A 27,189-nucleotide genomic window follows, 5' to 3' on the forward strand; every position below is an offset into this window, starting at 1 on the left:
AAAGTGATGAAAGAAAAACAAAAACAAAACCAAAAACTGCCAACCAAGAATATTTTGCCCAGCAAAGTGGTCCTTCAAAAATGAAGGAGAGATAAAGACTTTCCCAGAAAAACAAAAACTGAGGGAATTTATCACATCTAGACCTGCCTTACATAAAATGGTAAGTGAAGTTCTTCAAGCTGAAATGAAAGATGCTAATTAGTAACATGAAAACATATAAAAGTATCAAATTCACTAGAAAAAGGTAAATATATAGTAAAAGTCAAAACACTGTAATGCTGCAAAAGTAGTGTGTAAATCACTCTGACCTCCAGCATACAGGTTTAAAGACAAATGTGTTAAAAATAACTATAGCTAGAATATTTTGCTACAACATAACAAGTAAATTTGGACATCAATAACATACAAGATTGGGGGAGGAATAAATGTGTAGAACTTTTTCAATCAATTGAAGATGTTATCAGCTTGAAGCAAACTTATTACAGTAAGATGTATCATGAACATCACGGTAATCACAAAGCAAAAGATTATAATAGATTCACAAATAAAAATAAATAAGAATCAAAGTTATAGCACTACAAAAAAATCATCAATCTACAAAAAAGTAAGAAAAGTAGAAAAACAAAGGAGCTGCAAAAACAAAACAATTAAAAAGTAATAAAATGGTGATGTCAAATCTTTATTAATTTTAATTACTTTAAATGCAAATGGATTACTTTCTCCAATTAAAAGACACAGAGTGGCTAAGTAAATTTAAAAAAAAAAAAAAGCAAGATCCAACTCTATGCTACCTAAAAGAGACTAACTTAAGCTTTTAGCTCACAGGCTGAAAGTGAAGGGATGAAAAAAATGTTCCAGGTAAAAAAAAGCAGGGGTACCTATATTTATCTCAGACGAAATAGACTTTAAGTCAAAAGCTGTAATGAGAAACTAAGGTCACTATATAATGCTATGAGAGTCTGTTAAGAGGCTATAACAATAGTAAATACATATAATTATTAACAAATCTGAAGACTGAAATAGACAGCAATATGATAGTAGTAGGGAACTCAAATAACCCACCTTTAACAATGGACAGATCATCCTGATAGAAAGTCAATAAGGAAATAATGGACTTGAACTACACATTAGCCAAATGGAGCTAACAAACAGATACAGAACACTCCATCGAACAGCATGATAATACACATTTTTTTCAAGCACACATGGAACATTCTCCCTGACTGATAATATATTAGGTCACAACTCTTAACAAACTTAAGAAGATTTATCCATATCAAGTATCTTTTCCAACCAACACAGTATGAAATGAAAAATGAATTACAGGAAGAAAGCTGGAAATTTCACAAATATATAGAAATTAAAATACTGCAGAATAAGTAATGCGTCAAAGAAGAAATCAAAAGAAAAATTTTTTAAACTTAAGACAAATAAAATGGAAACACAACATATTGAAATTTACAGAACAGAACACAGCAAAAGGAGTTCAAAGAGAAAAGTTTACAGTTAAAGAGTTTAAGTTTTTTACATTAAGAATAAAGATCTCAAATAACCTAAATTTACACCTTAAGGAACCAAAAAAGGAACACTGTAAGTTAGTAGGAAGAAGGAAATAATTAAGGTTAGAGAAGTGAGTGAAATAGAGACCCCACGGATGGCAAATACACTACAGTGGAGCATACCAGCATTCCCCGAGGCGATACATGGGACCTGACAGGGACAAAAAATTACTCAGGACTGGGATTTGCATACTCACTGGTAGAGAAAAATTCAAACCATTATAAAAAAGACTAGCACAGAAGATACCATGCCAATCTGGACCCCGAGTTACATGTCATCACACCCAGAAACATACTTTACAGTCCACAGCAACCAAAGACGGGCAAAAAGGTATCACATCAGATGGACAGGGCAGGAAAGAATCTGATTAAGAACGGGAATGGAAATGCGAACATGTTCTCTAAAATGGGAGAAGAAAAAGACACGAAGAGCGCTTCCCGGAGTCCAGGCCTTCACGAGTGGGCTCACTTTGAACATGAGGAAGGCTGGAGGGAGGGGTCCCCGCTCGACAGAGGCCTCCATTTCTCTGGAGGACATGGGGAACAGGGGGTAGGCGGGGATGGTGTTAGGACTCTGATATTCGTGCCCACGTCACCATAACTTTCTTTCTTCCTACCTGATATAGTGATCCGGGGGCCAGGGCTACCACTATGGTGTGAGAAGCAGGGCTCATCCCTCAGCAAGAAACCGTAACCAGACCTTTAACTGTCATGCCAGAATTCCCAAGTGCCTGACGGGATGGACTGTGTCTTCACGCTAAGAAAAGCAGGGGGACAGTGATGCTGCTGTGCTGTCGAATGGTCAAGAGAGATCACGGGTTCTGTGACTGTGGGCCTCGCCCTCTGAGCGGGGCTGGGCCGAGGGACAGGTGTGTGACTTCTGGGATCGCAGGAAAGCTGGTTCGGCACATACTAACCCCAACTGGGAAAGTCCGCACCTCTGGGTACTTGTCTATGCTCGTTTCATGGGACTGCTGTGACAAATGATCACAAATGTCGTGGCTTAACCAACAAAAATGTATCCTCTCACAGTGCTGGAGACCGGAAGTCCAAAATCAAGACAGGGAGCTAAGTTCGCTTCGGACGCTCTGGGGGAAGAATCCATTCCATGATGCTTTTCCAGCTTCTGGGAGCTGCTGGTCTTGGAGCTCCAGGATTCCAGTCTCTGCTCACCGTGTGGCTCAAACCTCCCTCTGCTTACTTTAATGACAATTGTCACTGGATGCAGGACCCATTCAGATAACTGAGGACCGTCTCCTTATCTTCAGATTCTTCATTTATCTGCAAACACCCCTTTTCCAAACATGGTCACATTAAGAGGTTCCAGGAATTAAGATGTGGAAATACTATTTCAGGGTTCAGTATTCAACCCAGTACAGTTCAATCTCTATTGCCCCAAATTCACTTTTGTCTCACAGGCAAAACACATTCAAACATCCCAACATCTCCAAAAGTCTTGACCAACTTTCAGGCTAAAATCTCATTCCAACAACATTAGCTCTAAAGTCTTGACTCTCATCTCCATGGTGAAGTCATATATGGGTGAGATGGTAGGGTTGGTCCATCCTGGGGCAAAATTCATCTATATCTGTGGTTCTCTTAAAACAGGAAACGAGATGATCTGCTTCCAAAATACAAACGCATCTCAAACAAGTTCAGCACCAGAGACTCTTTTGGATCCCAAGGTTGGAGAAATCTCCTGTATTTGCATTTCTGCTCTCCAGACCCATGGCGGCCCCTGCGGCCTCTGCCTCTGTGCCCCTCTGTGGCTCTGGGCCTCAGAACCACGTATCGTGCTAAAGAGTCGCGTGTTTTCATCTGGAAATGTTCATCAACTGTACCATTTCTTTTATTCTCCCTGGGCTTAGGACATTTTCAGTCCATCCCGTCACTGTAATTAAGCCGTGTGCTTTGTCTATTGATTAATTCTGAAAACTGACCACCACGGTAATGTTTGCAGTATTATGAAAGTAAGGAAATATTATTTAGGGTAAAATCAAACAGCATGGTTAATCAGTGAAAATGGAAAGGTCAGTCTTCATCAATAATCCTGAGCCCCTCCAGGGACAATGTTTCACGTGTCTGGGCCAACTTTCTGGTACTTTCTAACACTACACCCACTGCTCATGACGAGTCCATATTTCGTTCCATACTTCACGCTGTTTCGCATTTGGACTAGGACTTTCTTGAGCAAAACTTTTTTTTCCTCGAAGGTCCTGTATCTTTTGTCCTCCTCCCTCTTTATTCTACCGTTAGACCCAACCTCAATCAATCAATCTACTGGGACTGACCGGCTATGTCTACATATGTCATCTTGAGAGTTCTTATCACTCACACAGACTGTTAATTCTGTCGCTTCATGGACTCCATCCTTATTAGATTTCCTTCTAAGTTTTCCTAAAATAAGTACAACACAATTTTATCTTCATTCCTTTATTTGGAGGTAGTCATTCTTGCTTTCTCAGCCTTACAGTTCAAAACTTTCCTGAAGGTGTGAAGGGGTATCTAGGCTCCATTTTCTTTTTGTCTCTCTCTCTCTCCCCCCTTTTTCTCCCCCCCCCCCAGATTTTATTTCTAAGTAATCTCTACATCCAATGTTGGGCTCGAACTCACAGCCCTGAGATCAAGAGTCAAACACTCCACAGACTAAGCCAGCCAGGGGCCCCAGTTTTCTTTTCTTTGGCTCAGTGCCCAGTAGACACCTTGAATCTGAAGACTTCTTCAGGTCTGATAAATTTTATTTTCTTTGATCAGTTCTGATCATTTCTCCCTTAAATTATTATACATGCCTAGTGCCCTGGATTAAGCCTTCCTGTCCTAACTATTCTTCCAGTATTTTCCACTGCTGTATTTTTGGCGGTTCATTCTCAGATAGTCCCCCAAATTTGCTTAAATTCCTTATATGAAATGTTTTATTTTAGCAATCATACATTAAATTTACAGTTACTTTTTTTTGTGCTTTATTTCTTTCAGCCTATTTTTTGTTTTGTAATATAACATTTTTTCCTACTTCTCTACAAATACCACTTAGAGATTGTGAATGTATCTTCAGTTCTCTGTTTTGCCTGCTTTCACTAGGATCAACTATTCTTTGGTCTTCGTTTGCTTTTATTCTGTCTTTAGGTTTTTCTCATATGCGTGGTGATCCTCAGTACTCTGTTCATATTCCTAAATGACTAACAAGGCAGATTAATAGAACACGGGTTCTCTTGCTGAATGGGAAAGCCGAAAATAGATTCCACTATGTGAATTAGGAAACAGGCTGGCACGCTGTAAGAGTCTGAGGTAGAACGGAAAAGCAATTTGACCACTCCATTCTGACCCCAGAAACGTCCAAGAAAAAAGAGGGTGTCAGTTGCCACAACTGGGAACCTAGCCTACCTAGGTCAGACGACTCAGTAACATTGTAAGAAGGGCAGTTCTATTTTTATCCAGATGACATAAACACTATAACCAATTCCTCCGTATGGCTGAGGACACGAGCGGGATTAGTTGGACTCAGCCGATCTAATCAAAGGGAGTTAAAAATGCTGTACAGGTATACCTCATTCTTTTTTTGCTTTGCTTCACTGCACTTTGCAGATAATACATTTTTTTTTTTTTTTTACAAACTGAAGGCGGCAAACCTTGCAATCAAGCAAGTCTATCAGCACCATTTTCCCAACAGCATTTGCTGCGTATCTGTGTCACTTTTTTGGTAATTCTGACAGTATTTCAAACTTTTTTATTACAATTAGACTTTTTTATGGTGATCTCTGATGAGTGATCTTTGATGTTATTATTATAATTATTTTGCAGTGCCACGAACCATGCCCATGTAAGGAAGCGAACTTAATCGATGTACGTTGTGTGTATTTTTCGGAATCCTTTTCTCACTGTCCAGTCTCCAGTCTCCCTCCCTCTCGGCCTCCCTATTCCTTGAGACACACGATACTGAAACTAATATTTAAACTAATTAATAACGCTGTAATGGTCTCTAAGTGTCCAGGAGAAGATGTGTAGTCTCTCACTTTAAATCAAAATCTACATGTAATTAAGCTGAGTGGAGAAGGCGCGTTGAAGCTGAGATGGGACGGAAGCTAGGCCTCTTGGACCAAGCATGAGCCGAGCTATGAACACAAAGGGAAAGTTCATGAAGGAAACAAGTGTGACTCCAGGGAATGCATGAATGGTAAGAGAGCAAAACAGCCTTACAGCTCATACGGAGGACGTTTCAGTGATCTGGACAGAAGAGCCATCAGCCATGACATTCCCTTAACCCAAAGCCTAACCCAGAGCAAGGCCCTGACTGTCTTCAACTCTGGGAAGGCTCAGAGAGGTGAGGGAGCCACAGAAGAAAGTTCTGAAGCTGGCAGAGGTTGGTTCGCAAGGTTTCAGTAAAGCAGTTGTCTCCATAAAAGCTCTGATGGAGATGGACAAAGAGATTAGTGTTGTTTTCATGACCGCTAATACAACATCCATTCTGTAGCCCATAGATCAAGGGGGTAATTTTGACATTAGTCAAAAGTACATTTTAGTCAAAAGTACGTTTCAGGGGGTGGTCAGGAAGATGGCCGAGCAGGAGGATCCTGAGCTCACCTGGTCCACGGACATAACTCGACAACAGCTACATTTGTGCAACTAGCTGAAAACAACCTGCAGACCGCTAGGACAGATGTTCCATAGTTAACTGTAGAGAGAAAGCCATGGAAAAGGATAGGGGTAGAGATGCAGTTGGGAACCAAACTCCTGGCAAGACTTATGGCAAACGGGAGGACCAGCATGAGCACAGAGAAATGAGGGATGGGACACGGGGTACCTGCCCCGGGAAGATGAATCCCGAGAGCATCTGGCTTTGAAAACCAACAGGATTTCACTTTAGCAGCTTTTAAAGTCAGTGGAGCTGAACTCTAGGTACTTTAAAAATCAGCAGGGGCACCCATCCTTCGAGACCCAGCCTAATAAATAACTCAGTGGAGACAGAGCACAGACGCAGCAGTTTGAAGAGCAGCTGGGGCGGACGTGTTGATTTCGTTACTAAGCTCAGAACACATGCTGGAGGGGCAGGGCTCTTCGGGATGCCTCTCCAAGAACGAAAGTGCTATGGGCACCATTTCTCTTCCCCCTTCCCCCAGCCGACATAGCTGGACACTTGGGGGAGCCAGCACGAGCACTCTCTACCTACCTTGCAAGCCACGGTGCCCAGCGTTGGCACTCCTGTGAAGACCAACCCCATTCAACCCTCCAAAGTGACTCCTGCCCTACCCCACCCCACAAGCAGCCCCAACAGGGACCAGCGCCACTCCAAAGTGAGTCCTGTTGTAGAGAGAGGGAGGAGACATCCCACACCCTAGTATGCCCACAGATTGAGCAGCAGAGCTTTCAGCTGGCTGTGCAGAGAGACTAAGTGGGGACACCTGCCCTCACTGCTGACCCCTCCCACCGGTGAGATCCCACTGGCCTCTGGCAGGCACCACAACCATGCAGGGACCAAATCCTGCCCGGTGTTCCTACAGTAGGCAAAGCAAGTCACTGCAGCTGACTGGATGGAAGGCAAACATGGCTCAGCCAAAATAGTAGGGCACGCATAGCCCACACAGGAGACACCCCTGGAGCACCTTGTTCTAGTGACCAGGGGCACTGTGCTACAGAGCTCCCCAGGATCACTGTTACATGAGGCCACTATTTTCAAAACCAGGAGATGTAGCTGACCTCCCTAATACACAGAAACAAACACAGACAGTTAGACAAAATAAGGAGACAGAGGAGTATGTTCCACATGAAAGAACAAGACAAAAATCACAACAAAGGAGATAACTAAAATGGATATAAGCAATACACCCGATACAGAACTCAAAATAGTCATAAAGATATTCACTTGACTTGAGGGAAGAGCAGAGGACCTCAGTGAGAACTTCAACAGAGAGGAAACAGAAGAACCAGTCAGAGATGAAAAATTCAATAACTGAAATAAAAAAATACAGTAGAGGGCATCAATAACAGATTTGAAAATGCAGAATAGATCAGCAATCTGGAAGATGGTAATGGAAAGCAACAAATAAGCCAGAGAGTAAGGAGAAAAAATAATAATGAAAAATGAGAACAGGCTAAGGGAACTCAGCAACTCCATCAGGCATAGTAACATTCACATTATAGGGGTCCCAGAAAGAGAAGAGGGAGAAAAGGGGGCAGAAAACTTATTTGAAGAAATAAGTGCTGAAAAGCTCCCTATTCTGGGGAAGGAAAGAGACATATAGACTTCTAAAGCACAGATAACCTCTAACAAAATCAACCCAAAGAGATCCACACCAGGACACATTAGTAATTAAAATGTCAAAAGTAATGACAAAGAGAGAATTTTAAAAGCAGCAAGAAAGAGAAAAAGTTATATACAAGGGAAACCCCATTGGTTATCAACTGATTATTCACCAGAAACTATGTAGGCCAGAAGAAAGTGGCATGGTATCTTCAGTGTTCAGAGGTAAAAATCTGCAACCAAAAATACTCTACCCAGCAAGGTTATCATTCAGACTAGAATGAGAAATCAAAGAGTTTCCCATACAAAAGTTAAAGGAGTTCATCACCACTAAGCAAGTATTACAAGGAATGTTAAAAGGAATTGAGTGAAAAGAAAAGGCCATAATCAGGAGTAAGAAAATTATAAAAGGAAAAAAATTTCACAGTTACAAGCAAACATATAATAAAAGTAATAGATCAATCACTTAGAAAGCCAGAATGGAGGTTAAAACACGAAAGTAGTAAAATCGATTACATCTAAAAAAAATTGAAACAGTCAAGGGATACACAAAATAAACAGAGGTAAAATATGGTATCACATACATGAAACATGGAAGAGGGATAAAAATTTAGTGCTTTTAAAATGTGTTTGAACTCAACTAACAATTTAATATACACTGCTATAAACATGTTATACACAAACCTAATGGTAACCACAAATCAAAAACCTAGAAGATATACACAAAACATAAAGACCAAGGAATCCAAGTATAACACTAAAGAAAAACATCAAACCACAAGGGACAAGATCAAGAGAAAAAGAAAGGAATAGAGAAGAACTACAAAAACAACCAATAACCAAATTTAAAAAATGGTAATACATATATACCAATCAATAATTACTTTAAATGTAAATGAATTAAATGCTCCAAGCAAAAGACATAGCATAAGTGAATGGATACAGAGAAAGACCCATCTATACGCTGCCAGTAAGAAACACACTTCAGACCTAAAGACATACAGACTGAAAGTAAGGGGCTGAAAAAACATATACCATGCAAATGGAAGTAAAAAGTCAGGTTAGGAATACGTGTATCAGACAAAAAGACTTTAAAACAGTCTGTAGCAAGAGACCAAAAAGGGCATTACACAATGATAAAGGGATTAATCCAACAAGAGGATATCATAATTAAAAAACACAGAAATTTTAAGTGTCAATTACATAAAGCAATTACAGATATAAAGGCAGAAATTGAGAGTAATACAACAGGAGGGGACTTTAACACCCCAGTTACATCAATGGATAGATCATGTAGATAGAAAATCAACTAGGAAACAGTGCCTTTCAATGACACAATAGACCAGACGGACCGAACAGACATATATAGAACATTTCAGCCAAAAGCAACAGACTACACATTCTATTCATGTGCACATGGAACATTCTCCAGGGGAGATCACGTGTTGGGCCACAAAACAAGTCTCAATAAACATATGAAGACAAATCATATATAAATTCTATTCCTTTCTTTTTCTCTTTATATATAAAGTGATATAAAAATAGAAATCAACCACAGGAAAAAATCTGTAAACAACACAAACGGGCAGAGGCTAAAAACAACATACTACTAAACCATGACTGGGTAAGCCAAGAAATCCAACAGCAACTTAAAAAATACATGGAGACAAATGCAAACACATGGTCCAGAATTTGGGGACATAGCAAAAGCACTTCTAAGAGGGAACTTTATAATAATACAGGCCTACCGCAAGAAACAAGAAAAATCTCGGGCCACCTGGGTGACTCAGTCAGTTAGACGCCTGCTCAGGTCATGATCCCAGGGTTTTAGAATTGAGCCCCGCTTTGGGCTCTCTGTTCAACAGGAGTCTGCTTCTCCCTCTCCTTTTGTCCCTCCCCCCATGCACCCCCGCTCACCCACATCCATGGCATTCTCACTCACTCAAAAAAAAAAAAAAAAAAAAAAAAAAATCTTAAAAGAAAAAAAAAGAAACAAGGGAAGTCTCAAATTAACAATTTAACCTTATACCTAAATGAGCTAGAAAAAGAAAAACAAACTAACCCCAAAGCTAGTAGAAGGAATTAAGTAATAATTATCATAACAGAAATAAATGAAATAGAGATTAAAAAAATAGAAAATATTAATTAGGCCAGGAGCTGGTTCTCTGAAAATATCAACAAAAATGATAAATATTTATCTAGATTTGTCAGGCTTTGAAGAAATAAAATCAGAAATAAGAGGAAAAATACAATCAATACCACAGAAATACAAAGTATTATAAAAGAACTGTATAAAAAATTATATGCCAACAAACTGGATGACCTAAAACAAATGGACAAATTCCTAGAAACACAATCTTCCAGCTGAATCTGGAAGAAACAGAGAGTCATTACTAGAAATGAAATTGAATCAGTAATCAAAAACTCCCAACAAACAAAAGTCCAGGACTTTTGGCTGGATTTCACAGGTGACTTCACAGATGATTCCTACCAAACGTTTAAGAAGAATTAATACCTATTATTCTAAGCAATTCCAAAAAATAGAAGAGGAAGGAAAACTTCCAAATTCATTCCATAAGGCCAGTATCACCCTGATAACAAAAGCAGATTAAAAAAAAAAATTACAGACCAGTATCTCTGGATACAAAAATCCTTAACAAAATATCAGCAAACCCTACAGGGTATTTACCTGAAACATATAGATGTAGTGAAAAGAAGGGCCATCTGTACCCCCAGTGTTCATAGCAGCAATGGCCACAATTGCTGAACTGTGGAAAGAGCCAAGATGCCCTTCAACAGACGAATGGATAAAGAAGATATGGTCCATATATACAATGGAGTATTACGCCTCCATCAGAAAGGATGAATACCCAACTTTTGTATCAACATGGACAGGACTGGAGATTATGCTGAGTGAAATAAATCAAGCAGAGAAAGTCAATTATCATATGGTTTCACTTACTTGTGGAATATAAGGAATAACATGGAGGACATTAGGAGAAGGAAAGGAAAAGTGAATTGGGGGAAATCGGAGGGGGAGACGAAGCATGAGAGATTGTGGACTCCAGGAAACAAATTGAGTGTTTTGGAGGGGAGGGGGGCAGGGGAATGCGTGAGCGTGGTGGTGGGTATTAAGGAGGGCAAGTATTGTATGGAGCACTGGGTGCGGTGCATAAACAATGAATCTTGGAACACCAAAAAAATAAAATATGGTCCATATATACTATGGAGTATGATGCCTCCATCAGAAAGGGTGAATACCCAACTTTTGTTTCAACGTGGACGAGACTAGAGGAGATCATGCTGAGTGAAGGAAGTCAAGCAGAGAGAGTCAATTATCATATGGTTTCGCTTATTTGTGGAGCATAAGTAATAACACGGAGTACATGGGGAGATGAAGAGGAGAAGTGAGTTGGGGGAACTTGGAGGGGGAGAAGAACCATGAGAGACTGTGGACTCTGAGAAACAAACTGAGGGTTTTGGAGGGGAGCGGGAGTGGAAGGTTGGGTAAGCCTGGTGGTGGGTATTAAGGAGGGCAGGTATTGCATGGAGCACTGGGTGTGATGCATAAACAATGAATTCTGAAACACTGAAATTAAAAAAAAAAAAAGAAAGTAAAAAAGAACTAAACAAAATAAAATAAATACTAGCAAACCAAACTCAACAACACATTAAAAAAATCATTCACCACGATCAAGTAAGATTTATTCCAGGGATGTTGATCATATCAACAAATGCACAAAAATCATTTCACAAAATACAACATCCATTCATGACAGAAACTCTTAACAAAATAGGTTTAGAGGGAACATACCCCAACATAATAAAGGCCATATTTGAAAAATGGTGAAAGACTGACAGCCTTTCTTCTAAGATCAGGAAAAAGTCAAGGGTGTCTGACCCTCACCACTTTTAATCAACATAGTACTGGAAGTCTGGGCACAGTCAAAAAACAAGAAAAGGAAATAAAAGGCATCCAGATTGGTAAGAAAGAAGTAAAACTGTCACTACTGGCAGTGACATGGTACTAAATATAGAAAACCCTAAAAACTCCACCAAAAAACCACCAGAACTGATAAATTAATTCAGTGAAGCTGCAAGATACAAAATTAATATACAGAAATCTCTTGGATTTCTATACACTAATAAAAAAGTAAAATTAAGAAAACAATCCCATTTATAATTGTACCAAAAAAAATAAAGATGTAATTTATAACATCAATAACTTAAAAGGGTTGAGTAGAGTAGCAAAGCAGCAGAGAAGCAGTTTCTGTATCTTACTGAAGTTAAGGTGGTATAAATTCAAATTAGAGTGTTATAATTTTAGGATGTTAAATGTAATCCCCATGGTAACCACACAGAAAATAGCTATAGAATATATAGAGAAGGAAATGAGAAGGGAATTAAAATGATTCACTAAAAAAAAGAGAAAAAAACAAACTAAACATAAGACGGTAATACAGACAAGAGACAAAGAAAGTATAAAGTATATTGAAAAAAATAGCAAAGTGACAGAACAATCTCCTTGTAAGTGTTTACTTTAACGTAAATGGATTAATCACTCTAATCGGAAGAGAGAAGAGGGTCAAATGGATTTAACTATAAAATGATCAAAACATGCATAGTCTACACGAGGCTTACTTGAGAGCCAAAGACACAAATATGTTGAAACTGAAAGGATGGACTATTTCAGCCAAACATAACCAAAAGAGAGCAGGGGTGGCTATTTCATTATCAGACAAAATAAATAAATAAATAAAAATTAAAAAAATAAAGTTACAAAATACAAAAAAATGACATTATGTATTTATAATAAAAGGCTCAATCCAGCAACAAATAACAATTATTAATGTTTATGTACCTAATTTTAAAAACCATCAAAAAGAAAAAATAAGAATTAAAATAAGAAATAGTTCTACACTAATAGTTTGGAGACTTCAATAACCTACTCAAAATATAGAAGAGCCAGACAGGAATAAGGAAATAGAGGACTTAACACAATAAACCAACTAGATCTAACAGACACACAGAGAACATCGTACCCAACAACAGATTACACATTTTTTCAAGTGCATGTGGCAAATTCTCTAGGATATACCATACGCTAGGCCACAAATTAAACCTTAATAGATTTAAAAAGATAGATACTAAGTATCTTCTCTACCAGAAATGAGATGAAGTTGGAAATCCGAAACAGAAAGAAAACTGGAAAACTTAGAGACTTAAAGAAATGAAAATACAGTCTTAATGGATCAAAGTAGAAATCACAAGGGGAATTAAATTTGAAAATACTGAGAGATGAATGAAAAGAAAACTCTAATACATCAGAATTTGTGGGACACATCAAAAGCAGTGCTAAGTGGGAAATTATAGCCTTAGACACTTATATTTAAAAAGATCTCTGAGTGCTTAGGTGATTCAGTCAGTTGGTTAAGTGACTGACTCTTGACTTCAGTTCAGGTCATCTCAGGGTGCTGGGACTGGGCCTTGTGTTGGGCTCACACTGAGAGCGGAGTCTGCTTAAGATTATTTCTCTCCCCTCTGCTCTTCAGCCCCAACTCACACACGCACTCTCTCTTCTCTCACAAAAAAAAGGGACGAAAAAGAAGACGACGAAGACAGATATCAAATCTACAGCCCAAGTTTACAACTTCAGGAAGTAAGAAAAGAATAAACTAAAGCTAAAGCCTGCAGAAGAAAGGAAACAATAATGATTAGGGCACAGATAAAGTAGAGAAAAATCAAGGAAAGTAGAAGTTGATTCTTTGAAAAGATAAAATTGACAAACCTTTAGTTAGACTGAATAGAATAAAGGCAAAAAAGAGTGAGGGAACTAGAAAATACCATTCGTACAGCACAGTTGTAACTGCTGTAGACAAGATCCACTGATGGAAGTTAAAATGAGCGGGCAAACGTTAAAAAAAAAACAAAAACTGACCTGCACAGTGTCAGAGCATCACCCTAAGATAGTTATTTATTACAATGGGGAAGACGGTAACTCTACCGCAGAGAAGCCTGGTGGACAGTGCTTTAGTCCAGCGATCAGTGTGAACGGCAACAGCAGCAAGGCATGTGGACACCATTTAGTCCCCGGGATGAGGCTCTGTGATGGGCGCATCAGGATTCAAACCCCAGGTCTTGTTAGACTCTAAAACATTATACTGTTCATCGTTTTACTATAAACAGACATATTTTTTCTGGACTTGGTGAAAATATCAAGAATAGTACACCAAGCTGGATATGCAATCACTGGTAAAACATACCCAGTTCTGCAGTTACTCAGAAAAGTATAATTAATTAGTAAGGGAAGACAGGTTCCCTTACTAATTAATTAGTAAGGGAGGCTAATGCATAAAAGAAAAAACAGAATAGAAATGCTATTTACTGACGCTTGACACATGGTAGCTGGTAAAAATAATAATAATCATAGCAAATACTTACAGTGATAACATATTTATTTTCATTTATTCTTAATTCAGTTTTATTTATAGCAAATGCTATTATACTTATTCATTTATTTAATTCTAATGACAACTCTATGAGATAGGTACTGTATGATCTCCGTTTTACAAATAAATTAATGCATAAAAAGTTGAGTAATCAGTTTGGGATCATTTAGTAAGAGGCACTATACTACCTCCCAGAAAATATCAGTTTAATGAATAGTGTCAGGTACTATGCTAAATACTTTACATATTCCAATCCTCAGTATTCCTGTCCAGAAATATGTTTTTTAAAAATTTTTTATTTAAATTCAATTTAAGTAACATCTGCTGTATTAACAGTTTCAGAGGTAGAATTCAGTGATTCATCAGTTGCATTGAACACCCAGGGTTCATTACTTCAAGTGACTGTTTTTCTTTTAACAAGTGAAACTTTGCAGATGAAAAACGCAAGGCTCCGTCGGGCGGCTCGACACGCTATAGGACACCAAGCATGCGTGGCCTCCACCTGGTGCCAGTCACCCGCTCCTCCTCCCCGATTTACTTTGATAAGCACATATGCTCCCCCAAACACTGCAAGGGAGTAGCACTCCCCCAAAACTGGTTGTTAAAGGTAATTAGATGGTAAGATGCAACCCTGGGATGCGAATCCAGGCCCGTGTGACTCCCAGGTCAATATTCTTTCCCACACCAGACCCAGACTTGTGTAAGAGTTGAAAGGAAAACAAATGTACAAAGACGGGGAGAGCAAAGCCTCACAGAGAGTGGGGAGGAATACACTCCAGATGAGAAGACACAGTAGACCCTTGAACGTGTCTGAACTGTGCAGGTCCACTTACACGTGGATTTTTTTTTGATAAATACGGTACAGTCCTAGAAATGTATTTTCTGTTCCTTACGATTTTTTAATTATATTTTCTTTTCTCTAACTTACTTCATTGTAAGAATACAGTATGTAAGACACGGGACATACAAAGTATGTGTTAACTGACCATTCATGACATTGCGAAGGCTTTCAGTCAATAGCAGACTGCAGGAAGTCAAAAATTACATGTGGACTTTCAACTGAGCAGGGAGTCACCCTTAACCCCCATGGTGTTCAAGGGTCAACTGTGGTTTGAAAGTTAAAGTCATCCATAAAGTATACCAATAATATTATGTATCATTTGTTGAATTAAATGAAACATCAAGCAAGGACCAATTTGTAAAGTATATTGAATTTGTCTATTGAGGGAATCAGGATTCAGTTCAGAATTCAGAATGAGAACTGGCATCATTAACATGTTAGTTATCTGTGTATGTCTAAGCTGAACAAAGTTATGGAGCTCCTGAAAGAATTTCAGAGGCTATTTCTTTTAGTTTCATGATTCTTGTGTTTTCAAATCCATTAATGGTGCTTTCCCACTCATCATTACATAAGCTGTATGATTTATGGGTGCAAATCATCTATGCTATTTGAATGATTTTACTTAATAATAAAGAATTCAGAATGTTGGGGGAAAATAGCAAAAAGCAATACTAGTATAATTGTGACATAGGTCACAAAAACAGTCAAAACATTCCCCCAAATACACAAGCATGGAATAAATATTTTTATCTCCTCAAGGAAAAAAAATAGCTTCGGTATACAACATTCAGATAATATTAATAAACTTGTGAAATTTTTAACATTATAAATAAATATTGATACATAGATAGTACTGCAATAGTAGCCTATCATCCACTCACATTTTGGTTATTTAATGGAATTTCTACACTTTAGTTGTGTATGCAAGAACACACACGAGTGCATACCATAAGGAAAAATTCAGTAATCAACTCTAGTAATCAATTACCTTTGCAATAATAACTTCCTTCTTCAGAATCTTCATAGCATAGTATTTGCCACTTGCCTTCTCTCGAACCAAAATAACTTTCCCAAAAGTGCCTTTACCTAGTAGTTTCAAATAGTCAAAATCATTCATTGTCTGAAAAATACAAATTAAAAAATACGGTATGAAATATCAGATGCAATTTATTTATAAACATTATAGGTATATGTTTGCAGTATCTACTCAAAAGCAAATTTTACCGATTTCTAAACACACTTAAATGAATAAGAATCTGACTGGCAATGGCTGCCTCACCAGCAATCGTGGATACTTTTAAGCAGTTTTCAGATATGGGAGACAATAATTTTGAACCTCAAATTCCTCAGCTACCAAGCTATCAGTCAAGTGTAGGGGCAAAAGGAAAAAAAGAATCATTTTAATTCACTTTCAAGGACTCCCTTTCTTTTATAGACGTATAATTAATACACAATGTTAGTTTCAGGTGTACAATATAATGATACAACAGTTCTATATATTTCTGTGTTCACCAAGATAAGTGTACTCTTAATCACCTTGATCTCTTTGACCCACCCATCCCACCTGGCTTCTCTCTGACGTCTATCAATTTTTCTTTTTTTAAAGATTTTATTTATTTATTTGACAGACAGAGATCACAAGTAGGCAGAGAGGCAGGCAGACAGAGAGGAGGAAGCAGAGAGCCCAATGCGGGGCTCAATCCCACGACCCTGGGTTCATGACCTGAGCTGAAGGCAGAGGCTTAACCCACTGAGCCACCCAGGCGCCCCATCTGACATCTATCAATTTGTTCTCTGTATTTAAGAGTCTGGTTTCTTGGGTCTCCTTTTTCCTTTGTTCATTTGTTTTGTTACTTAAATTTCACATATGAGTGAAATCATATGGTATCTGTCTTTCTCTGACTGATACTTCAAACTTTTTTTTATACTCTCTATTATTATTATACTCTTATTATATTATTATTATTATACTCTCTAGCTCCATCCATGTCATTGCAAATGGCAATGGTTTGTTCTTTTTTGGGGTTGAGTAATATTCCGCTGTGCGTGTGTGTATGTATCACCTCTCCTCACCCATTCACCTGTCAGTGAACACTTGGGCTGCCTTCAAATCCTGCCTCTTATAAATCACGCTGCAATAAACATAGGAGTATGCACATACATTTTCAAATTGGTGTCTTTAGGTAAGTACCCAATAGTGGAATTACTGGATCATATGGTAATTCTATTTTGCATGTTTTGAGGAACTGCCACACTGTTTTCCAAGAACCCAAGTTTCTCAGGGTTTAGCATGGCCACTATCCCCAAACAACATGGCCATCAAAAATGTCCCCCACAAACATTTCTAAATACATCTAAGGGAGCAGTACCCTTCAGGGAAGCCGTTTGAGAATGTTCTTTAACAAAATTAGGATAAACTCCTAGGAAGTGAAAGACAGGTGTGTAAGAAATGCTGGAAATAACCCTGGAGCCCAGTAAGAAGAAGTCTAAGAAGAAGCAGTACAACATCTGAGAAACAAGTTGGTGCAATTCAAAATAGAAAGTCAGAGACATCTAAGAATGCCTTTAATTAATCAGCCTGTTCAGTTTCATTTCTCACTCTTAAGTGAGCTGATTCCCAGGATTTTGCCAAGCAGACCTGCTACTTGCTCTCTACAGCCCCCTTTATGCATGCTTTTCCTGTTTTATGAAGGTTCTTCCAAAAATTTCCCTAATTTTGATATTGGTTGTCCACTAATGCCTTTCCCCCACCCAGCTTTTTATTTGTGTGGACTTGTCTCTTTTTTTGTGCTTTTACTACCATTTTAATGGGCTTTTAAGTGGAAGGGAAGATAACTGGGTATGCTCAGTTTATCATCTTAAATTTAAATTCAGTTCAGAGATCTTCATGAATAACAAGTTAAGAACCTGGGTTTTATCCTATAGATGATCAGTAGTTATTAAAGACTTTTGTGCCATTTTATAACTGTATTTTTTTCCTGTTTACCACCCATCTGAATCAAAAATGTCTCAAATCAATGATCTCACTTCCACATTAAGAAACTGAATGAGAGCACAATAAGCTGAAGAGATGAAAGGAAATAATAAAGATCAGAGCAGAAATCAATTTTAAAAAATTTTAAAGGAAAAAAAGTAGAGGATATCATATTAGAAGATCAATAGAATTGATAAACCTCTAGCCAGATTGTTCAGGAAAATAAAGACGGAAGACACAAATGACCAATGTTACGAATAAAAGAGCTGACATCATTCCAAACTCTACAGACATTAAGAGGATCACATGGGAATATTATAAACAGCTTTATGCCCATGAAATCAACAAGATACATGAAATGAATAAATTTCCTGAAAACCTTACCCTATCAAAGCTCACTCAAACAGAAATAGGTAACTTGAATGCCCTATGTCTACTAAGAAAATTGAATCTGTGGTCAAAAAACTCAACAAGGAAAACTAAAGCCAGGTGCTTTCACTGCTGAATTTTATAAACATTTAAAGAAGAAACGATACCAATTCCATATAAATTCCTACAGAAAGTTGAGAAAAAGAGAACACATTCCAATATACCCTATGAGGCCATTTTACCCTGGTAATCAAAATCAGACAAAAACATTACAAGAAAACTACAGACCAATATTCTTCATATACATATTTGTAAAAATTTTAAAAAATTTACAAATGCTTATATTTATTTTCAACATTATGTGCTGCCTATAATTTTGAAAATTTTTCCAAATGTCAAGTTACAATATCTTAACCATTCAATAATATCTTCAGTTCAAAAGTAGCAAAAGGTATCAGGGAAAATAAAAAAGTACATTTATATTCAACTCAAAATCAAACATGGCACTAAATATTCAGAATAGAGTTAACAAGGTTAGTGTCATTTGAATAGTTGATAGTATTAAGAAATTTTGTTTGCATTAATAGATTTCTAAAAACCAAGGGACACTAAATAACCACAAAGGTATCTGTGCGAGGTAGTCTCCAACAATGGCGGCCACTAGTCCTTTGACTCCTACGCACATGCCATTCTTCCCCTGAAGAGGCAGGCTCTTCCTCTTCCTTGGCTAGTCTTATGTCCTGCTCTGAACACAGAATATGTCCAAAGTAATACTATGCCAGTTCCAGGTCCAGCCTTTAAATGTGGAAGCTTATGCTTTCACCCCTTGGAGAAGTCATAATTGAAAGCCAGCCTTCATGCTGTAAAGATAGATACCATGTACAAAGGGCCTGGGTGATGAGACACCATAAGCCAAGAGATCACATGGAGGAGAACCAAGAATCCAGAAGCAAAAGGATTTCTTGGCTCTTCCAGGCCAGCCTGTTTGCTAACTGAATGCAACCGCTTAAGAGACCCATGTGAGACCAGTACAAGTGGCCACACAAACCAAAAAATCATGAGAAGTAAGGTACCATTAGTGTTCTAAGACTTTAAACTTGGTAGTTTGTTCCATGGCAATAGTGAACGAAGAGACCTTATTCTTGTAATGAGGCTCTGAAATTATTTTTGGCTCAAAGCTTCATTTGAACAGTTCCCTCCTCAATTTGTATCTAAATGCACTGAAAAATGATACTTGCTGTGTCCTATTATTAAATATCATATAATTGGAAACCAAATTCTTAGAGATAAAAATCAGAAAGGAATTTATAAATTGCTTTATGACATTTTCAGATGAAAAGCAGTATGTAATTATAAAATATTACTAGATTCCTTAAGGATTGCAATTCTTAGAGAAAAGATGGTTTTATAAAAGTATTATAGCCTTGACCCTAAATTTCACAGCTTCTATTAGTTTGACTGCCAACCTTAACAAAAGAGAATTTATATGGAAATTAATATTAGTAAAAGCAACCTATGTGAAAAAAATCAGAAACAGATTTCATACCTATTTTGACAAAACTTAAGAAAAATTTAAAAGTATCTTTGATACCAAATGCTCACGTTCGGCACGGTACACACAGTAATTACCTAGCCTTTACAAATGAAATATAACCCATTACAAAATGTTTCCCTCTTTTAGATGGTGTTAAGGAGAAAAAATAACGGTAAGACTTTAATAAAAGATGGCAGCATGGATCCTCTGCAGAAAAATCAATCTTCTAAAACCCAACCCCCCAAATTTATTATGTAAATATTTAACGTAGTTCTAGTCTTTCCTTCACATTATCTCCAGCGTGTTGATGTAGCTCTTTTTGGTTAAGAGATGCACGGACGTACACAACAAATGCTTAGTAAATGTATTTGAATACACACTAGAGTATAAGAAGAAGGCTAATTATGTAGTCCAAAATGTAGGTTAAAGAATATGAATATATAATTGAAGGTGAACACAAGAAACCTCTCAGCACGTTTGATCAAAGAAGATAAACCCACGTACAATTTACAACGCTAAGAGCTAAACCAAGAGCTAAAAAGGGAGGCTCTCAAGAAATTCACCTTTGTCCAGCCAACCTCCCCGCCACGGATCTGCGGCTCCTTCCCTGGCTAGGCGAGGAGACGGAGGGTTCTGCAGGTCCCTGTGAACCTTCTTCACCTTTTCTCCACGTGCCAGCCACTAAGTAACAAAACTCCAAGGACCAGAGGCAGACACAATGGGAAGGTGGCATGTACTGCTCAGACTTGACGCCAAGCCAGGAGACCACAAACAGCTGCTCTCAGAGAGGCCCGTGCTGGGCACTTAAAAATCAGGCCAAACGCTGACTCGCACTTGGCTGTTGATCCTTGAACGCTGTGCCCTTCACATACCTGACCCTACAGAGAATGGCCGCTCGGCAGACCAAGATTAGGCCCTTCTGAGTCCTCTCATCAAATTCCTTTAAAGATCGTCTTTTGGTTGAAACACAGAACGGACCATAAATCTCGTTATGAGGCCTCTGCCCCTTTTCCACCACTTGGTGTGTTTCCTTAAGAGATGTTTCACCGGTGCTGCGGATACTGGGTGACCCGCTCCCACTAACAGTGGTCGCCAGCGCTGTGTTGGAGGCGAGAGAAAACGGCTCCGACAGTTCTCAGCGGAGTTAACACAAGCAGTAGCCCTTCCCTCTTCCCATCGCTCATTTTTCAAAAAGTGAACAAAAAAGTAAATGTACGTTGTAAACTATGAGAAAGGCATTCTTATTTCAGAATATCTGTTTACAGTGTCTGAGATGAAAAATAATCTGGACTTCAGTCATTCTTTTTATGAAACGTGATACACATAGAGGATGTAGTGCTAGGGAACTAGGGAGGTGATAGCACTCTTTTACCCTTTTTAAGGAAGCTGTTAGGGCCATCACAAAAGAGTGGTACAGAGGTTCGAACTTTTTCTACATTCTTTGTCATTTAAAACAGTTTTTATACAATCTCATTTAAAATGAAATGAAACAGGGCTGCCTGGGAGGTCCAGTTGGTTGAGTGTCCGACTCTGGATTCCAGGTCAGGTCACGCTCTCAGGGTCCTGAGATCGAGCCCCGAGTCAGGTTCCAGGCTCAGCAGGGAGTCTGCCTGGGATTCTCCCTCTCCCTCTTTCTCCTGCTTACGTGCTCCCCCTGCCCTCTCTCTCAATAAATAAATTAATTAATTAATGAAATCTTTAAAAAAATTTTTAAAAAATGAAATGAAATAATAACAAACAATAGAAATCAGATATAGGTCAAATAAGACAACGATTTGCCCTATTTTCAAAATACCATTCATATCAATTTTTAATTTCTGAGACCCAGTTTCAGTGAGATTTCTTAGAGAATCTGCTTTAAAAACCCTACTTTCTATCATTACTCTGTAATATTAAAATTCTACTGATTTTCCCAAGAGTACATCAATATATAATGAAATTAACTGAAACAGAGTAAGCACAACAGCTTGACATAAATATTTTGAGAAACCAAGTACAATTGTTAAGAGAGAATGTCTGTATAATTTTGTTCTCTAATATAACTTGGTCATGCAATGAGTCTAATAATTATACTGATTATAAAGGCTCATGAGATATCAATCAATAATAAGAAATAAGGTGCACATTGAAGTTAGACAGTATAAAATTAAAAGTCCTTACATGTTTGAACAAGATTTTAACTTTTCTGAACGTCAGATGAATCACCTACAAAATGGGATAATCAGGCTCACCTGATTTTTGAGAGGATTAAATGAGATAATATATCCAACAGTGCTGTCAAAAGCACAGCAGCAAATAAACTTAAAATAAACATTTACAAGTGATAATTAGTGAAGGTGATGAATTCGAAGATACTCCACACTGGTAACTGTGAAGGAGGAAATTGCACTGTGCTTTTTAACATGATTTATACCCAGCCTTAACAGAGAAAAAGATAAAATAAAATCCACCATGCTTTTGCATTTTTACATCTTTGAAAATGTCTCTTTTCATTCAAAATTTTTGGTAAAAAATTCCCATATTCATTTCTAAATTCTCTCATCGATCAGCAAGAGTATTTCTAGTTAGGGTATTACAAACTCCCCACTTCCAACCTGTAACCGCCTCAACAGCAATGTAACAGTTATTAAGCAGTTTTAGGAATTTCAGCTAATGGAGTTATAGTGCTACAGATTGTTACTGGATGGGGTAGTATGAAATTCAAAGGACAAGATTAATTGGTACCTGATTTTAAATTTATGAGCAGAGCTACAATCTACAAGTGCACATAGACATCCAAAAGAAGCTTTCTTATCTCTGAGTAGGTGAGTAAATCTAGACTGTTTCTTTATTTTTACTTCTTTGCAATGACTAAAGAACAAGGGGGCATTAAGCTGACTTAAAAGAGGGATTCATTTCAACTAACAGAGGTAAGTCTTCAATGAAGACACAAAGAGTTCTCAGACATTTGACTAAGATCAAGACAGACTATTATAAGTAGAACAGAAATTTCAGATGAGAGAGAAATTAACTTCATCAAGTTCATACATTTAGATGTGGAAAAAGGATTTGAACTCAAGCAGTCTAACTCCGAAGAGTTCTTACTCATTGTGCTAAGACCAAATCACATGAGTAATTACATTAGAAATTAGCGTTTTCCTACATGGAGATTAAATTTACAATTCACTATAACAAATATATTCTAACATGATAAATGGCATGTTCATTTAATTTGAACACTTAGATCTTTAATCTTAAAATATCATTTTCATACAAGGAAGTTGTTTTTTAATTTTTTTTAAAGATTTTATTTATTTATTTATAGACAGAGATCACAAATAAGCAGAAAGGCAGGCAGAGAGGTGGGGGAGAAGCAGGCTCCTCGCTGAGCAGAGAGCCCGATATGGGGCTTGATCCCAGGACCCTGAGATCATGACTTGAGCCGAATGTACAGGCTTTAACCCACTGAGCCACGGCAGGTGCCCCTAATCTTAAAATATCATTTTCATACAAGGAAGTTGGTTTTTATTTTTTTTCAAAGACTTTACTTATTATTTGATAGGAAGACGGTGAGAGGAGGAACACAAGCAGGGGGATTGGAGAGGGAGAAACAGGCTCCCTGCCAAGCAGGGAGCCTGATGCAGGGATCCATCCCAGGACCCCAGGATCATGATTTAAGCCAAAGGCAGACCCTTAATGACTGAGCCACCAGGCACCCCTAATTTTCTTTTCTTTTTTTTTAAGATTTATTTATTTATTTTAGAGAGTGAGTGAGTGGGGGGAGTGGCAAAGGGAGAGAGACTCTAAAACAGACTCCCCACTGAGCACAGAGCTCAATGTGGGGCTTGACCCCAGGACCCTGAGATCATGACCTGAGCCAAAATCAGATGCTTAAGCGACTGAGCCACACAGGCACCCAGCTTTTTAATTTTCTATAACAACGAAAAGCACAATTAATAACTCCATCAATTTATAAACTGGCATTTATTAATCTGGAAGACTCAGGGAAGGAAAACTCCTTTCCCACACTGGCTCAGGAGCAGCCGTTGAAATAAAAAGCTATTAGTGAGGCTGGGCGTCAGGCAGGAAGCACACCAGAACCATGTCTCCTTCTGCTTTGAGCATACAAAATACCAAATGGAAAATGACCAGATCATTAGGGAAAACGTTATTTCCAAGTTCTAAAATGGTATGAAAAACAGTAAGAGAAAAATGCAAATTATAAATCAGCACAATGGCGCTTCACTCAACAAGTTCACCCAAAGCCCTATCAGCATGCCAACCCATGAAAATGAGGTGACATCTAAATTACTTGGTCTTAAACAATGACAGGTATTTCAGATTTACCAGGATAAACACCACCCACACCTACATATTTGCATAACATAAGATCATCCGCCAACGCTTCTTGCAAATGGCAATTTTAGTGTATTTCTTCCAGATACATATACTGTGCTGAGGAGGGAATACATTACTATTCTCTACCTTTCTTTTATGATGGGTTGTGGAAGCATCCATCTCTTCCTCCCCTATATTATCAATTTGTGAAGTTGGACTACAATTCATTCTCTCCTCTTCTTGTCTCTGAAGTCTGTCTGCTACAGCCTGAATGGCTTCTGTCCACTCTTCCCTATAAAAACAAGTACAGTTTGCCATTAATAAAGAATGGTAAATGATTCAAATATTTCCCTTTCGTAAAATATGACATCAACACAAATAAAATCTATTCCAGGATCACACACACCCATACATGGTAAACATATCCTCCCCTCCCACACTTACTCAAAGGTGAAATTATTCCCAAAAGCACTTAACATTATAGACCTTACAATTGTAGGAGCATTTATTTAAGTATAGAAGAAAAAAGAAGGAAAGGATTATAAGAAACCCTATAAAGGTTAAAACCCTTTAAAAGTACAGTTAAATTTTATTGCCTATCCACATCTTACCTATAAAGTAAATTGACTTCCTAGAGCTTGCTGCCCTTAAAAGACTTTTTTTGTTTAGCCATTGTTACGTTTATCATTGGTATAGTCAAGATCTACTGTGGTCCCACGGCAGTTCCAAGAAAAGGTTTTCAAAGTCAAAGCCTTTTACTATTTTTTTTTTTTAATTTCTTTTCAGTGTTCCAGAACCAAATCACAGATAAGTTTAAAAAAAAAAAAAGTCATAGTTTATAGGTAAAACAGTAAATCTAGGGAGCACTGGGTGAAATTTGTATTATCAGATCAAGAATCCTTCATTTCCATATAAATTTTTAAATTAGTGTGTGCTTCTTAAAGTCTGTTAGAATTTTGAGTGGAATTGTCAATTTGGGATAGATTACTATCTGAAATTAAATTTTCTACTCCATGAACATGGTATAGTCTCCATTTATTTAAGCCTTTAATTTCCTAATGCAATCTTTTATGACTTTCTGTGAAAAGATCTTGGACATTTTAAATTTATTCAGAAGTATTTTATTTTTAAGAATATTTGTTTTTTTATTGAAGCATAGTTGACATACAGTATTACACTAATTTCAGGTGCACAACATAGTTACTCAACACTTACATGTGCTATGAAATGTTCACCACATAAATGTAATTACCCTGTTATGATACAAATTTATTACAATATTATTGATTATATCTGCTATGCTGTATTTTACACCCCTGTGACTTAAATAAAATGTCTATTCAAGACCTCTGCCATTTAAAAAATCATATTATTGGGGGGGGGTGGCATTAAGTTATAGGAGTTCTTTGTATATTTTGGGTATTAAGCCTTTATCAGATATGTCATTTGCAAATATCTTCTCTCATTCAGTATGCCTTTTTGTTTTGTTGATTGTTTCCTCTGTAAAAGCATTTTAGTTTGATGCAGTTTCAGTTGTTTGTTTTTGCTTTTGTTTGCCCTTGACTCAAAGAGAGATCCAAAAAGTACTGCTGAAACCACTGTCCTAATTCTTTGAGGGGTTTTATCATTTCAGGTCTTATATTTAGATATTTATTTCAGTTCAAGTTTATTTTTGTGTATGATGTTTAAAAAAAAAAAAAGGGCCAGTTTCATTCTTTTGCATTAGTTGCACAGTTTTCCCAACACAGTTGACTGAAGAAACTCTCTTTCCCTATTGTATATTTTAGCATACTCTATTGTAGAAGAAATGACAAAATAAGCATTGGTTTACTTCTGGGCTACCTGTCCTGTTCCACTGATCTGTTTGTCTGTTTTTGTGCCAGCACCAGACTGTTTTGATGACTACAGCTTTCCACTGAATCTTGAAATCTGGAATTGTGATACCTGCTTTGTTTTTCTTTCTCAAGGTTGCTTTTGCTATTCAGGGTCTTCTGTGGTTCCACACAAATTTCAGTTTTATGAAAAAATTACTGATATTTTGATAGGGTTTGCAATGAATCTGGAGATTGCTTCGGGTAGTCTGGACATTTTAACATTAATTCTTCTAACCCAAGAGCATGTTATATCTTTCCAATTATTTGTATCACCTACGATTTCTTTCCGCAGTCTCTTAGAGTTTTCAGCGTGCAGGTTTTCAACTCCTAGTTAAATTTATTCTTTTTGAATCAATTGCAAATCTTAATTTCTCTTTCTGATAGTTCCCCATAAGTGCCTAGAAAAGCAAGACATTTCTGTATGTTACTTTTGTATCCTGCAAATTTACTGAATTCATTTATTAGTGCTACTAAGTTTCTTGGTTAAGTTCTAGGGTTTTCTATATATAGTATCACTCACCTACAAAATGTGACAGCTTTACTTCTTCCTTGCCAATTTGGATGCCTTTTATTTTTCTTTTCTGACTGCTGGGGTTAACACTTCCAGTACTGAGTTAATTAAAAAGGGTAAGAGTGAACATCCTAGTCTTGCTCCTGATTGTAGAGGAAAAGCTTGCAAATTTTCGTCATTAAGTATGAAGCTAGCTATGCGTTTATGGACTTTACTGTGTGGCGGTACAATTCCTCTATACCCATTCTGTTGAGAATGAATGGACATTGTACTTCATTAAATGCTTTTTCTGAATCTATGGAGATGACCATATGATTTCTTTCCTCATTTTGTTAATGTGCTATATCACACTCACGGACTGATCTGTGGGCATAAAACCATCCTTGCACCCATGGAATAAATCCTATTTGATAGTGGGAATGATCCTTTTAATGTACTTTGAATCTGGTTTGTTAACATTTTGTTCCAATTTTGCATCTGTGTTCATCAGAGATATTGGCCTATAATTTTCTTTCTATAGTGTATT

The 27,189-nt window shown here is 37.5% G+C and overlaps 1 protein-coding gene across 4 annotated transcripts in view; it reads right to left on the bottom strand.

Annotated features, from left to right (window-relative positions):
- The window catches only part of AKT3 (AKT serine/threonine kinase 3), a 302,994-nt gene that overhangs the window by 106,917 nt on the left and 168,888 nt on the right, over positions 1-27,189 (bottom strand). For all 4 annotated transcript variants that reach the window (XM_045084745.1, XM_045084743.1, XM_045084744.1 and 1 more), the window contains 2 exons: positions 24,426-24,570; positions 16,073-16,204 (listed from right to left, as the gene is read on the bottom strand). In XM_045084745.1, the coding sequence (XP_044940680.1) occupies positions 16,073-16,204; positions 24,426-24,570 (277 nt within the window). The remainder of the gene's footprint in view (positions 1-16,072; positions 16,205-24,425; positions 24,571-27,189) is intronic.

This window comes from Mustela putorius, unplaced genomic scaffold, assembly GCF_011764305.1.
Source record: "Mustela putorius furo isolate JIRA1106 unplaced genomic scaffold, ASM1176430v1.1 tig00000785_pilon_pilon_pilon, whole genome shotgun sequence".
Lineage (NCBI taxonomy): Eukaryota > Metazoa > Chordata > Mammalia > Carnivora > Mustelidae > Mustela > Mustela putorius.